Here is a 12355-nt window from a genome sequence, read left to right as displayed (position 1 = left end):
CCGAAGGAAGCCTGGTTGCAGTGATCAGGGGCCATGGTAGGAAATACCGAGCTGTCCCAGGCCATAGAGCCAGGGTGGCACGCAGAGGACATGTGGCCATGGGCTTCACGTGGCCCCTGTCCCTCCAGGAAGCCACAGCTGGGCTCTGTCGGCTCAGGCCACCCAGCAAAGCCCTTAGCCCATATGAAGGGAAGGTGTTGTGTTTTAAAAGGGGGTCCCCCATGTGGACACAGACGTAAACCAGTAACTAAAGACAGACGGCACAGGTGAAGCACCAAGACTCCAACAGAAGCGAGCGCTTTGGGGACGGTGGGGATGGTGGGGACGGTGGGGACAATGGGAATGGCGGGGACAGTGGGACACTTAGCTGTTGCTGCACCATGTCAGGAAGTGTGAGGTTCACTCCCCCAGCTCAGCCCAAGAGAGCACCCACCCCATGCGATGCCCAGTGGGGGCAAAAGCCAGGACTCTGTGACCCCCATGGGTCGTTCGTGACCCCCCTGCCAAGGAATATTAACCGGCCCATCCTTCCTCGCAGAGAGAAGGAGGACCTGGAGGCAGCGGCTAAACAAGACTTCAGCGCCCACCTGTGGCCCTCCTGTCCGCTGCCCTCCCCCACCTCCTCCGTCTCCATCCCCACCTGATTTTCCGCAGCAACGTGTGGAAGGGCCGGAACAGCTCGGACATGTCTTCCACCTTGCGGTCCAAGTTCAGGGGTCCGTCCGCGTAGACCACGAGGCCACTGCATTTGAGACACAAAAGCCAGGATGTCAGGCCCTGTGGCCCCCTGGGTGCAGTGGACGGCCCAACTTAACCACCTGCGAAAACCACGGCCACTGGGACTCTGCAGTGTCACTGTCCCAGCACGGCCGCCGCCTCATGCTTTGCCTTGTGTGACTGCATTGTAAATAAGTTTAGAAAAAAGCAGTGAAAATTATTACCCAGACTTCATCCTCTTTTGCAGTTGATTAGCTTGTGTTCATTGGAGGGGGTCGTAATCAGAAAAGTGTATCTGCACACATCGGTGCTGCAATCAGATAAATTAGCCTCAAGGTTTGTTACCAAAATCTACCTTCTTGCAAGTAATAAAAACTGGATTTGTGGTTAAATTTATCTGCAGAGCCTTATGAGAATTGGACCTGGAACCATCTTCTCCAAAAGCAAAACCAGCTGGAGGTGTGAGCTGAGGCCCACACGGATTCCCTTCCGGCAGCCTGGCCAGTGCTCCACCACGCCACGAGACCAAAGCAGCCTCCCCTCATCCCCCACTCAGGACCCACCTCCCTTGTGGTGCCTGCCATGCCCGAGAAGCTCCCCTCCCCAGGACTGGGGCCCCATGTGGCTGAGGCTGGCTTTCCTCACTGTCCCTACCCTAGAGTCCGGCTCAAGGCCTGCTGAAGGACAAGCTTCCCAGATGCCACCTCCGGTGCCCCCGACTCCTCTCCGTGCACCGTCCAGCCCTGCCCAGCTCCGAGTGCGCCTTGATCATCCATATCTCAGCCCGTCTCTCCTTGAGGGCACCCATCCCAGAGGACCTTCTCCGGGTGCCTCCTCCTGGGTCTCTTGGGACCAGACCACGTCTCAGGTGCCTGGGGAGTGTCCACCCACGAATTCGTCCCCTGTCCCTCATATTCTTCCTCATCAGAGCACAAACAAGGGCCATGTGGGCTTGTCTGTGTACATGGAGCACCACCGGCCTGTCTCTTTCAGCAGATGTGACACCAGGGTCCAGTCCAGCCAACACCGAGTCCCTGGCCGCTCAGGCAGTCTCCCTGTCTAACACACCCAGCTCAGTGAGAAAGACTGATAAACAGAATTGAACAAACGGAATGTTTTTCCCTAAAAATCGTTGGGTTTCATGTGCAACAAGAAAGATTTGAAAGTCACAGGAAAAGTATGTGCAGTGCTGCCTCCGGGGCCCCTGTGGAGTGGCCAGCTCAGCTGGGCAGGGGGCTGTGTCCTGACCACCTGTGGGTGAGGGGACAGCACAGCCAGCCTTCCATTCTGCTTGGTCTCCTTTGTGGCTCTTACATGAGCTGCCTGTCCTGATTAAATGAACAGTATTCAGGGGACAATTACCCAAATAGAGCCTTAACTTGATGGGCGAATCAGGCAGTCTCAGGACAAAGGCAGAGTGAAAGAGAGCAGGGAAGGGGCAGCCCTGGCTCCAGCGGCCAAGCCTCAGGGAAGCCATCCCCAACCCCAGTAGAGCACCCTCCCCTGCTGGGCATAGGACTCAGCCCCGCAATGACCCGTGTACCCAACGTCTGCCCCTCTGGAAACCTCGCTCCTGCCTGTGCCGGGCAGCAGCATGGCCGAGGGAGGACCCAGCTGCCCCCCAGGGCAGTCAGCAAGAGTGGGGGGACGAGGCCTGCCCATGAGAGCTGCTGGCCCAGGACCTCTGAAAAGAACTCGTCCATCAGGAGGCTCAGACCCCGAGGCTGCTGTGCCACCTCCTCCTGGGAGCCTGCAGGGACCCAAGGACACCCTTGGCTATACCACCGCATCCAGCCGTGTGTTGGCTTTCGCGTGCTGGACGCAGGGCCGTGCACTCCACAGTGGCCGAGCCCTGCTGCTCAGTGGCTCTGCAGGTGCCCGAGCTACAGAGAGAAGGCCCGTGGGACAGGAGATCAGGTGCTGAAGTAATGGGGTGTGGGGGCCAGAGGTGGGGAGAGGTGGGGAGCGGCCCCCGGGCGGCAGCCTGAGGCTCAGCATCTGTCTCTGCACCTGGCCTGGCACTTGCAGGAATCTGGCTGAAGGGGCTCAGAATGAGGCCTGGGAGTGAGCTATTGCCGGAAACGGTGGGTCCGATGTAGCCGCTGCCCATGGCTACAGCCCGACAGGTCACCCAGGCCTGTGTCCGTGCTGCCATAAGCAGGGGTAAGCAGCACCCACCGGTGAGCCTGGCAGGCTGGATCCCAGGGTCTCGGCGTGGCCAGGGGTGTGGGGGCACCGTGAGGGGCTTGGCCCAGGTCCAGCTAAGGTGAGCAGGAGAGAGGACGCCCCGCACAGTGGAGAAAGCTGGGCCCTGCTAGAAGCGGGGGTGGCCAGTCTTCCCTTTTCTTTTTTCAAAGAAATTCATATAACAAACAATTAACTGTTTTAAAGGGTACGATTCTGAGGCATCTTCTGCATTCACGGTGCTGTGCACCCATCACCTCTCTAGTTTCAAAAGGTTTTTATCACCCCAGAAAACACCCTTTTAATAATCACCACTGACTTCCTCGCCTCAGCCACTGGCAATCCCTCATCTGCTTTCTGTCTCTATGACTTGGCCTACTCTGGGTGTTTCATATAAACGGAATCACGTAATACGTGACCTTTGTGACCGGTTTTCACCTTGCACCACGTTTTCAAGGCTCACCATGCTGTGGCACGTGGCGAATGTTCCCGCGCGTACATTTCTGCATTCACCCACGGGTGGACGTTTGGTTTGTTTCTGCCTTTGGGCTATTATGAATAATGCTGCCATAAACATTCGTGTAGAAGTTTGTTCACGGACATATGTTTTCATTTCTCTTGGGTACATGCCTAGAAGGGTATGTGGTATGACCATATGGATCATATAATTCTATGTTTAACTTTTTAAGGAACCACCAACTGTTTTCCGTAGCAGCTGCGGCATTTTACACTCCCGCCAGCAATCCAAGGGTTCTGACTTCTCCATGCTCTCCCCACGTATTCTTTTCTTTTGTTGATTACAGCCATCCTGGTGGGTGTGAAGTGGCATCTCATCACGGTTTTGATTCGCATTTCCTTAGTAACCAACGATGTGAAGCATCTTTTCATGTGCCTGTTGGCCATGTGTATATCTTCTTGGAAGAAATGTCTATTCAAGTCTTGCCTCATTTTTAAATTGGGTTGTTTGTTGATTTGTTGTTGAGTTGTAAGGGTTCTTTTTATGTTCTGGACATTAAATCTTTATCAGATACATGATTTGCAAATATTCTTTAGGTTATCTTTTCATTTTCTTTATAACGTCCTTTGATGCATCACAATTTTTAATTTTGATGAAGTCCAGTTTCTCTTTTTATCTTTTTATGGTGGTGCTTTTGATGTCAAATCCATTGCAAAATCTGATAACGGAAGATTTACCCTCTGTATCAAAGTTCTCTAGAGAAACAGAACAAGAGAGAAATATTTATTTTAAGGAATCGTTTCATGCAATTGTGGGGGCTGGCAAGTCCAAATTCTGCTGGAGACCCGGAGGAGAGTTGACGTGGCAGCTCCAATCCTAGCAGTCTGGAAGCCAGATTCCCCCTTACTTGGGGATCTCAGTCTATTTCTCTCAGGGCCTTCCACTAATTGGATGAGGCCCACCCACATCACGGAGGGTCGTCAGCTGTACTCAGAGTCTACTGATTTAAATGCTAATCTCATCTTTAAAATACCTCACAGCAGGGTGGTGCTGACATGTGTTTCGGAGGACAGGGAAGGTTATATCCACATTGTACAGTGGATGCTACATTGGACACGGATGGGTAGAATCATCCATTCAATGAAGCATGACTTGTGTTGAACAAGAGAAGCTGGGTGAAGCATTTGAAGGTGCTTTTGAGGTACTGAGGTAACATTCAACTGATCTTCAGTCCTCCCCAGGTGACAAAAATTACCTGGCTTTCATCAGCCACTGTCCTCATGTCAGAGGAAATTCCATCTGCTAAGAAGTGTTGCCCACAGAGGAACCTGTGTATAACTGGAGAACCATAGTAGCAGGAAGAAGCTCTGACCGTTTTAATACCTTCACAAATCCCCACGTAATACCAAGACGGCATCTTGTATCCAGGAGTAGATAAAACCAAAGTTATCTTTCCGTTTGTATTGAAAAATAAAGAAAAACTTTAGGGAAAATCTTTAGGGAAAAAGAAAAGTCAACCGGAACCCCATGGCTTACTCAGAAAATTGCCAGGGCCCTGAGGAATTATGGAAGAACTGGAGAAATTACCAAAATCCAGAGGAAGCTGACTTACCAAATTACCAAGGCCATCCTCCAAAGACTCTATCTTATTTATTGGGGAAAGCAATCTTCTACTCACAGTATGTTCAGCCTGATCAAGAATATCTCAGTTTAAATAACTAGAATGCAAATTATAACTATACATGTGCCAATTACCATGAGCTAAGTCACCCTGATCGCTAAATATACTCTCACGTTTCATGGTTTCCTGGCATCAGAAATCCCTGCAAGCTTCAGGATTTTTCTCTTAAAGCAAATGCTGAAGAGAAAAAAAAAAATTAACTTTATTATTGCTATCTTTTATCAAATAGCATAGAATCTATACTAACTTGGTGGGAAATCCTGCCAATGAACAAATTTATGGTTGCAAATGACCAAGCCCTATGTGAAAGTACAGACTAAATGGCCTTGCTCTTACTATTCTCTATTCAACCACTTTCGGATTCCAGATTCATACTGACAGTACAGGCAACTAACAATGATTCAAACATTTTTCTGTCATATACTCAGGTGAAAAATCACTCTAACCTATATCTGCTGGCTTTACAAAAAATCATTTACAAAAACGATTGCATATGATAAAAGCATTTGTGCAAAAATACATTCATGGCTTCAAAAACTTCAGTGGAAATGTATATTCAGTTCCCTTCTCACATTTTTTCCTTTACCCCTTGTCTTTAAATCTTACTTTTTTTTTTTTTTTTTTTTGCTTTTAAGAGACAGAGTCTCATTTCGTTGCCCAGACTGTAATTCAACAGCGTGATCATAGCTTACTGCAAACTCAAACTCCTGGGCTCAAGTAATCCTCTTGCCTTAGCCTCCTAAGTGGCTGGGACTACAGGCACACACCACCACACCTGGCTTTTTGCTGTTGGGATGAGGTTTCACTATGTTGCCCAAGCTGGACTCAAACTCCTGGCCTCAAGCAATCCTCTTGCCTCAGCATCCCAAAGTGTCAGCATTACAGGCATGAGCCACCATGCCCAGTCTCTTACCCATATTTTTTTAATTGTTTTCTTGCTGTTGAATTTTTTGAGTTCTTTATATATGTTGGATATTAACCCATCAGATGTATGAATTGTAAATATTTTCTCCCAATCCACAGGTTGTCTTTGCACCCTGTTGTTTCTTTTGCTGTGCAGAAGCTTTTCAGTTTGATGTAATCCAATTTATCTATATTTGCTTCTGTTACCTGCACTTTGGAGCCAAATCCAAAAAGTCACTACCCAGACTAATGTTGTGTAGTCTTTCTCCTATGTTTTCTTCTAGTAGTTTTAGAGTTTATGGTCTTAGATTTAGCTCTTTAATCCATTTCGAGTTGATTTTTTATATGGTGTGAGATAAGGCTCTAGCTTCATTTTTTGACATGTGAAAATTCAGATTTCCCAACACCATTTATTGAAGAGGCTGTCCTTGTCTTCTTGGCACCTTTGTTGAAAATTAGTTGGATTCATTTCTGGGTTCGTTATTCTGTTCCACTGGTATTTGTGTCCTGTTGTTTTGTTTTTGCCAATTCTAAGCTGTTTTAAAATTACTATAGCTTTGTAGTACAGTTTAAAATCAAGTAGTGTGATATCTCCAGCTTTGTCCTTTTTGCTCGTGATTGCCTTGGCTATTCGTGGGTTTTTATGGTTCTATATGAATTTTAGGATTTTTTTCTCTTTCCATAAATAAAATGATGTTGGGCTTTTGAAAGGGATTACATTAAACATGTAGATTTATTTGGGTAGTATGGACATTTTAACAATATTAATTCTTCCAATCCATGAACACGGAATATCTTTAATTTGTCTTCTTGAATTGATTTCATTGATGTTTTATAGTTTTCAGTGCACAGGTTTTTCACCTCTGTGATAAAAAATATTCCTTAGTATCTTATTTTTTGTAGCTATTGTAAATGAGATTTTTCTCTTGATTTCTTTTTTCAGATAATGTATTGTTACTGTATAAAAATGCTACTAATTTTTGTGTGTTGATTTTGTGTCCTGGAACTTTACTATATTCATTATTAGTCCTAACAGTTTTTTTGGTGGAGTCTGTAGGGTTTTCCACATATAAGTTAAGGTTGCCGGCCGGGTGCAGTGACTCACACCTATAATCCCAGCACTTTGGGAGGCCAAGGCAGGTGGATCACCAGATCAGGAGTTCAAGACCAGCCTGGCCAATATGGTGAAACCCCATCCCTACTAAAAATACAAAAATTAGCTGGGCATGGTGGCGGGTGCCTGTAGTTCCAGCTGCTCAGGAGGCTGATGCAGGAGAATCGCTTGAACCCAGTAGGTGGAGGTTGTACTGAGCTGAGATCACGCCACTGCACTCCAGCCTGGGTGACAGAGCAAGACTCCATCTCAAATATATATATATTTATATATTTATATTTATATTTATATATTTATATATATTATATATATATAAAATAAAATAGCCAGCAAACCGTAACAATTTCACTTCTTTTCCTATTTGGATGCCTTTTCTTTCTTTCTCTTGCCTAATTGCTTTGGCAAGGACTTCCAATACTATATTTAATAGAAGTGGCAAGAGTAGGCATCCTTGCCTTGTTCCATACCTTAGAGGAAAGGCTTTCAATTTTTCACCATTGAGTATAATGTTAGCTGTGGGCTTCTCATTAAATATGGCCTTTATTGTGTTAAGGCACATTCTTTCTTTTTTTTGTTTGTTTTACATTTTCACTCAATGGTACCCTTGAAGGGATACATTCCTTCTACATCTAATTTGCGGAGTTTTTCATCATAAAAGGATGTTGAATTTTATCAAATGCTTTTTCTGCATCTAATGAGATGATCATATGGGTTTTTTTCATTCTATTAATGTGATGTATCACAATTATCGATTTGTGTATATTGAACCATCCTTGCATTTCAGGGATAAAAACATTTCTCAAAAGAAGACATGCAAATGACCAACATCACTAGTCATTAGAGAAAAGCAAACTAAAGCCACAGTGAGAAATCATTTCTCATTTGTCTGAATATCTTTTATCAAGAAGATGAAAGATACATGTTACCAAGGATGTGGAGAAAAGGGAACCCTTGCACACCATTGGTAGGAATGTAAACTGGTACAGCCATTATGGAAAACAGTATAGAGGTTCCTCATAAAAACTACAAATATAATTACCATATGATCCAGCAATCGCACTTCTGGGTATTTACCCCAAACATCTGAAATCAGTTTGTGGAAGGGATGTCTGTAGTCTCATGTTCATTGCAGCATTATTCACAATAGCTAAGATATGAAATCAACCTAAGCATTTAACAGATGAATAAAGAAAATGTGGTATATATACACAATAGAATACTATTCAGCCTTAAAAACAAAAGAGATTCCGATATTTGTGAAAAATTGGATGGAATTTCAGAACATTATGCTAAGTGAAATAAGTAAGGCCCAGAAAGACAAATACCATATGTTCTCACTTACATGTGGAATCTCAAACAATTGAACTTATAGAATCAGAGAGCAGAACAGTGGTTATAGAGGCTGGGGGTGTGGGGAATGGCCAAAGAGTATAAAATCTCAGACTAGAAGAATTTTTTTTCTTTTTTTGACTTCTTCGCATATCATGGTGAATACAGTTAATAATAGAGTGTTGTACATTTCCAAATTGTAAGAGTGTAAATTTAAAATGTTCTCATTCAAAAAATGTTAAATATTTGAGGTGATGGATATGTTAACCAGTTTGATTTAATTATTCCACACTGCATTTATAGATTATAACACAACTTTGCACTCTATAAATCTGCACAATTATAAATTGCCAGTTTATCATTATAAAAAGAAAAAAAATACCTTCACAGCAACATTCAGACTGGTATCTGGTAACATTACCAAATATCTGGGTAATGTGGCCTACCCAAGATGACGCATGAAGTTAACCATCGCAGGGTCCACCTTTGTTCTTTTGCATGTGGTTATCCAGTTGCTCCAGGAACATTCATTGAAGAGACTGTTCTTTCCTTATTGAATGATCTTGGCCCCCTTGTTGATAATCAGTTCACCATAGATGTTTGGGTTTATTTATGGCCTCTCAATTTTATTCCATTGGTCTATACATCTATCTTTATGCCAGTACCATAAGTTTTTGACTTGTAGTAAGTTTTGAAATCAGGATGTATGAATCTTCCAACTTTGTTTTTGTTTTTCAATACTGTTTTGGCTACTTAGGGCCCATTGCAGTTCATTGCAGTTGGCTACTTAGGGCCCATTGCACATGAATTTTAGAACACCTTTTCCATTTCTGCAAAACAAAAAGGCCAATGGAGTTTTGACAGCAATTGCACTGAATCTGTAGATCACTTTATGGAGTATTGCCATTCTAAGTATATTGAGTCTTCCCATCCATGAACATGGAATGTCTTTCTTTTTAATTATGTCTTTAATTTTTTCAGCAACGTTTTTTAGTTTTCAGCATCCATATCTTTCACCTTCTTGATTAAATTTATTCCTAGGTGTTTTACTCTTTTGAATGTTATCACAAATTTCTCATTTAAAATAACACCTAATTACATACAATGGAATATTATTCAGCCTTAAAAAGGAAGGAAATTCTGACACATGCTACAACATGGAGGAAGCTTGAAAACATTATGTGAAGTGAAGTAAGACAGTCACAAAAGGGTAAATCCTATATATTAGGTTGGTGCAAAAGTAATTGCAATTTTTGCCATTAAAACCCTAAGAAAGGGTCAAAATGGCGAATTTTGTTATGTATATTTTACCACAATAAAGAAGAACGTTTATTTCTTTAATTTCTGTTTACAAAAGTTTTACCTATCAATGCTAAGAAACTCTGTAAAATAAAGACATACTATTTGATAACAATTTTTGCACTTGATACACTGGGGATGTTTTTGCATAGCATTAGGAGATTTTTCTCCGTCGTTATTTAAACGGCTAGAGTATTGTTTTTAACCAATCCCTTAATTCTGGATATCCATCCTTTCTCAAATTTTTATGATTACAAGTAATACTTCAGGGATAATCTTTGTGGATATATATATTTGTGCCCCCTCATATCAATGCAACAAAATTCTGCAAAAGTCCACCATGCTACAACATGCCAGGTACTCGGTGCATTCGTGAATAAGAGTTATGGTCTAGTGGGGGAGACACAAAAATAACAGAAATCCCATTTATATGAATAACCCAATAGGCAAATCTATAGAAACAGAAATAGATTTGTGGTTCCCTAGGGTTAAGGGGCAGGATGAAAGATAATAGGGGGTGGAGGTGACCACTCAGGAGTAAGAGACATCTTTGTGAGTAATGAAAATGTTATGAAATTTGTGGTGATGGCTGCACAATTCTGAATGTACCAAAAACGACTGTGCACTTTAGATGGGTGAGTCATAGGGTAATGAATTTTATCTCAATAACATGGAAAAATAAATAACAGAGTAAGTCACGCAACATGCTGGTGGGAGAGGGCTTGGGTGAGTGGTGCAGTGGTGGGGACATTGCAGAGGGAGGGACAGCAGGGAGGAGGGGACAGTGCAGAGGAGGGGACAGCACGGACGAGGGGACAGCATAGAGGAGGGGACAGCATGGAGAATGGGACAGCACAGAGGAGAGGCCAGTATGGAGGAGGGAACAGCATAGAGGAGGGGACAGTGCAGTGGAGGGGACAGCATGGCCAAGAGGACACTGGAGCAGAGGGGACAGCGTGGAGGAGAAAACATCATGGAAAAGGGGACAGTGCGGTGGAGGGGACAGTGCGACAGTAGGGATAGGACAGCCAAGGGGACCCTGGAGCGAAGGGGATAGCGTGGTGGAGACCCAGGGCAGCGGGTGTGTGGGGACTGGGGAGAGAGACCGGGTGTGGGAACGGTGCAGGCAGACCACGGTGGGAGCTCCTGCAAGGGTCTGAGCAGGGCCAAGGTGACACCTTGTTTTGACACAGGTGGATCGGCGAGGGCCCCTGAAGAGGATCCGGCGACCATCCCACAGGCCACATGGGCGGTGGCTCCTGCACATGTTCTGGGATGGCCTGGAAGGAGGGGGCTAGGGAGGGAGGAAGGGGTAGATTCTGGATGGGCTAGAAGGAGGGGCTGGGGAGGGAGGGAGGAAGGGGTAGAGGAGAGGGGCCTGGGCTCTGCACAGGTCTGGTCTGGGAAGCGCCGCAAGCACAGCTGTGAGTGTAGTCAGCAGAAGCTGCAGCGAGGGAGGCAGGCAGGTCTGTGCTGATGGGGACTGGGAAGTGCCCACTGGGTCTAGAGGTTTTATTTCATTTCTTCCTTTAAAGGAACTGTTTTAAGGCTGGGGCTGGGCACGGTAATCCTAGCACTTTAGGAGGCCAAGGCAGGAAGATTGCTAGAACCCAGGAACTCGAGACCAGCCTGGACAACATAGGAGGATCCTGTCTCTATTTTTTTTAATTAAAAAAAAAAGTTAAAAAAAAAAAAAAAGAACTGTTTTAAGATAAATCCCCAAAAGTAAAACCAGTTTGTCGAAGAGTCAGAGCCTCGTGGAGACACTCTCCCCAGGACACTTGTCTCCACCGGCAGGAGGGACTCACTGGATGCAGGTCTGAGGGAGGGGACAGGCTGAGGGGTGCAGTGCAAGTGGGGCCCCTCCCCTATGGCTCAGAGCAAGTCCCCACAGGAGTGACCCCCAGTTTTTGTCCTCACTGCCTGGTAAGGCCAGACCTCGCCAGGCTGGGGACACCCTAAACAGGGGGCAGGGTCCCACCCAGCCCTCCCCTCCACTGAAGGCTCAGTTTACCACTGCCTCTGCCCCAGGCAGCCCTCCTCTGCCGGCCACAGAGCTAGAGTTTTCTGCTTTCTTGTGTCACAGATGAACAGCAGGCTCCGACCCTCGGCTGGGCTTGGTTCTGCCACCTCCAGCTGTTGACCCCCAGCAGTGCCTTTGACACTGGGAGCCCCTCAGAAGGGGGCAGGAGCCTGGCCCGCAGCTTGGTAAGTGTGGCATCACTTCTGTGACTCTGTGTACTGGAAAAGGGACTGGGGCTCCCGGGCAGCAGCGGAGTCCGGAGTCCCGGGCAGGAGCCACAGAGGAGCTCCACCCTCAGCTCCTGCCCCCCGCTCAGCGCCCCTGCCTCCCCCCTGCTGTCAGTGTTCCCTGGGGGTCACCTGGGGGTCCCAGGATGCCCACTTCACAGAGGCAGGATCCTGCAAGGGTGTGAGCCCAGGAATACAGGCTACAGGGGTCTTCATTTCTGCAGAAGTTCCTGTAGTCCCTGGTCCTTGCTTGAGCCCTGGACACGCCGCTGAGCACACACCACCTGAGCCAACGTGCCCCCGCCTGCCACCTGCACGGCTCCCACCTCTGGGCCGGCTGCCCTGGGGAGCCTCTCCCTCACGCCTCCAGCTCCTGTCCACCCCAGGGGGTCCCTGCACTGAGTCCCCCTTCCAGCATCCA

At 46.2% G+C, this 12355-nt stretch overlaps 1 protein-coding gene and 1 pseudogene across 9 annotated transcripts in view; one reads left to right on the top strand and one right to left on the bottom strand.

Annotated features, from left to right (window-relative positions):
- Window positions 1–12355, bottom strand: part of ZFYVE28 (zinc finger FYVE-type containing 28) — a 143323-nt gene that overhangs the window by 53579 nt on the left and 77389 nt on the right. For all 9 annotated transcript variants that reach the window (XR_009210619.1, XR_009210620.1, XM_032135798.2 and 6 more), the window contains one exon: window positions 641–742. Coding sequence is in view for 7 of the 9 variants with exons in the window: in XM_032135798.2 (XP_031991689.1) it covers window positions 641–742 (102 nt within the window). In the remaining 2 variants the exon portion in view is untranslated. The remainder of the gene's footprint in view (window positions 1–640; window positions 743–12355) is intronic.
- Window positions 4281–6739, top strand: LOC116456920 (transcription factor Spi-C-like; annotated as a pseudogene).

Source organism: Hylobates moloch, unplaced genomic scaffold, assembly GCF_009828535.3.
Source record: "Hylobates moloch isolate HMO894 unplaced genomic scaffold, HMol_V3 SCAFFOLD_17, whole genome shotgun sequence".
NCBI lineage: Eukaryota > Metazoa > Chordata > Mammalia > Primates > Hylobatidae > Hylobates > Hylobates moloch.
The sequence above is the reverse complement of the archived record's forward strand: the minus strand, read 5'-3'. Positions and strand labels throughout refer to the sequence as shown.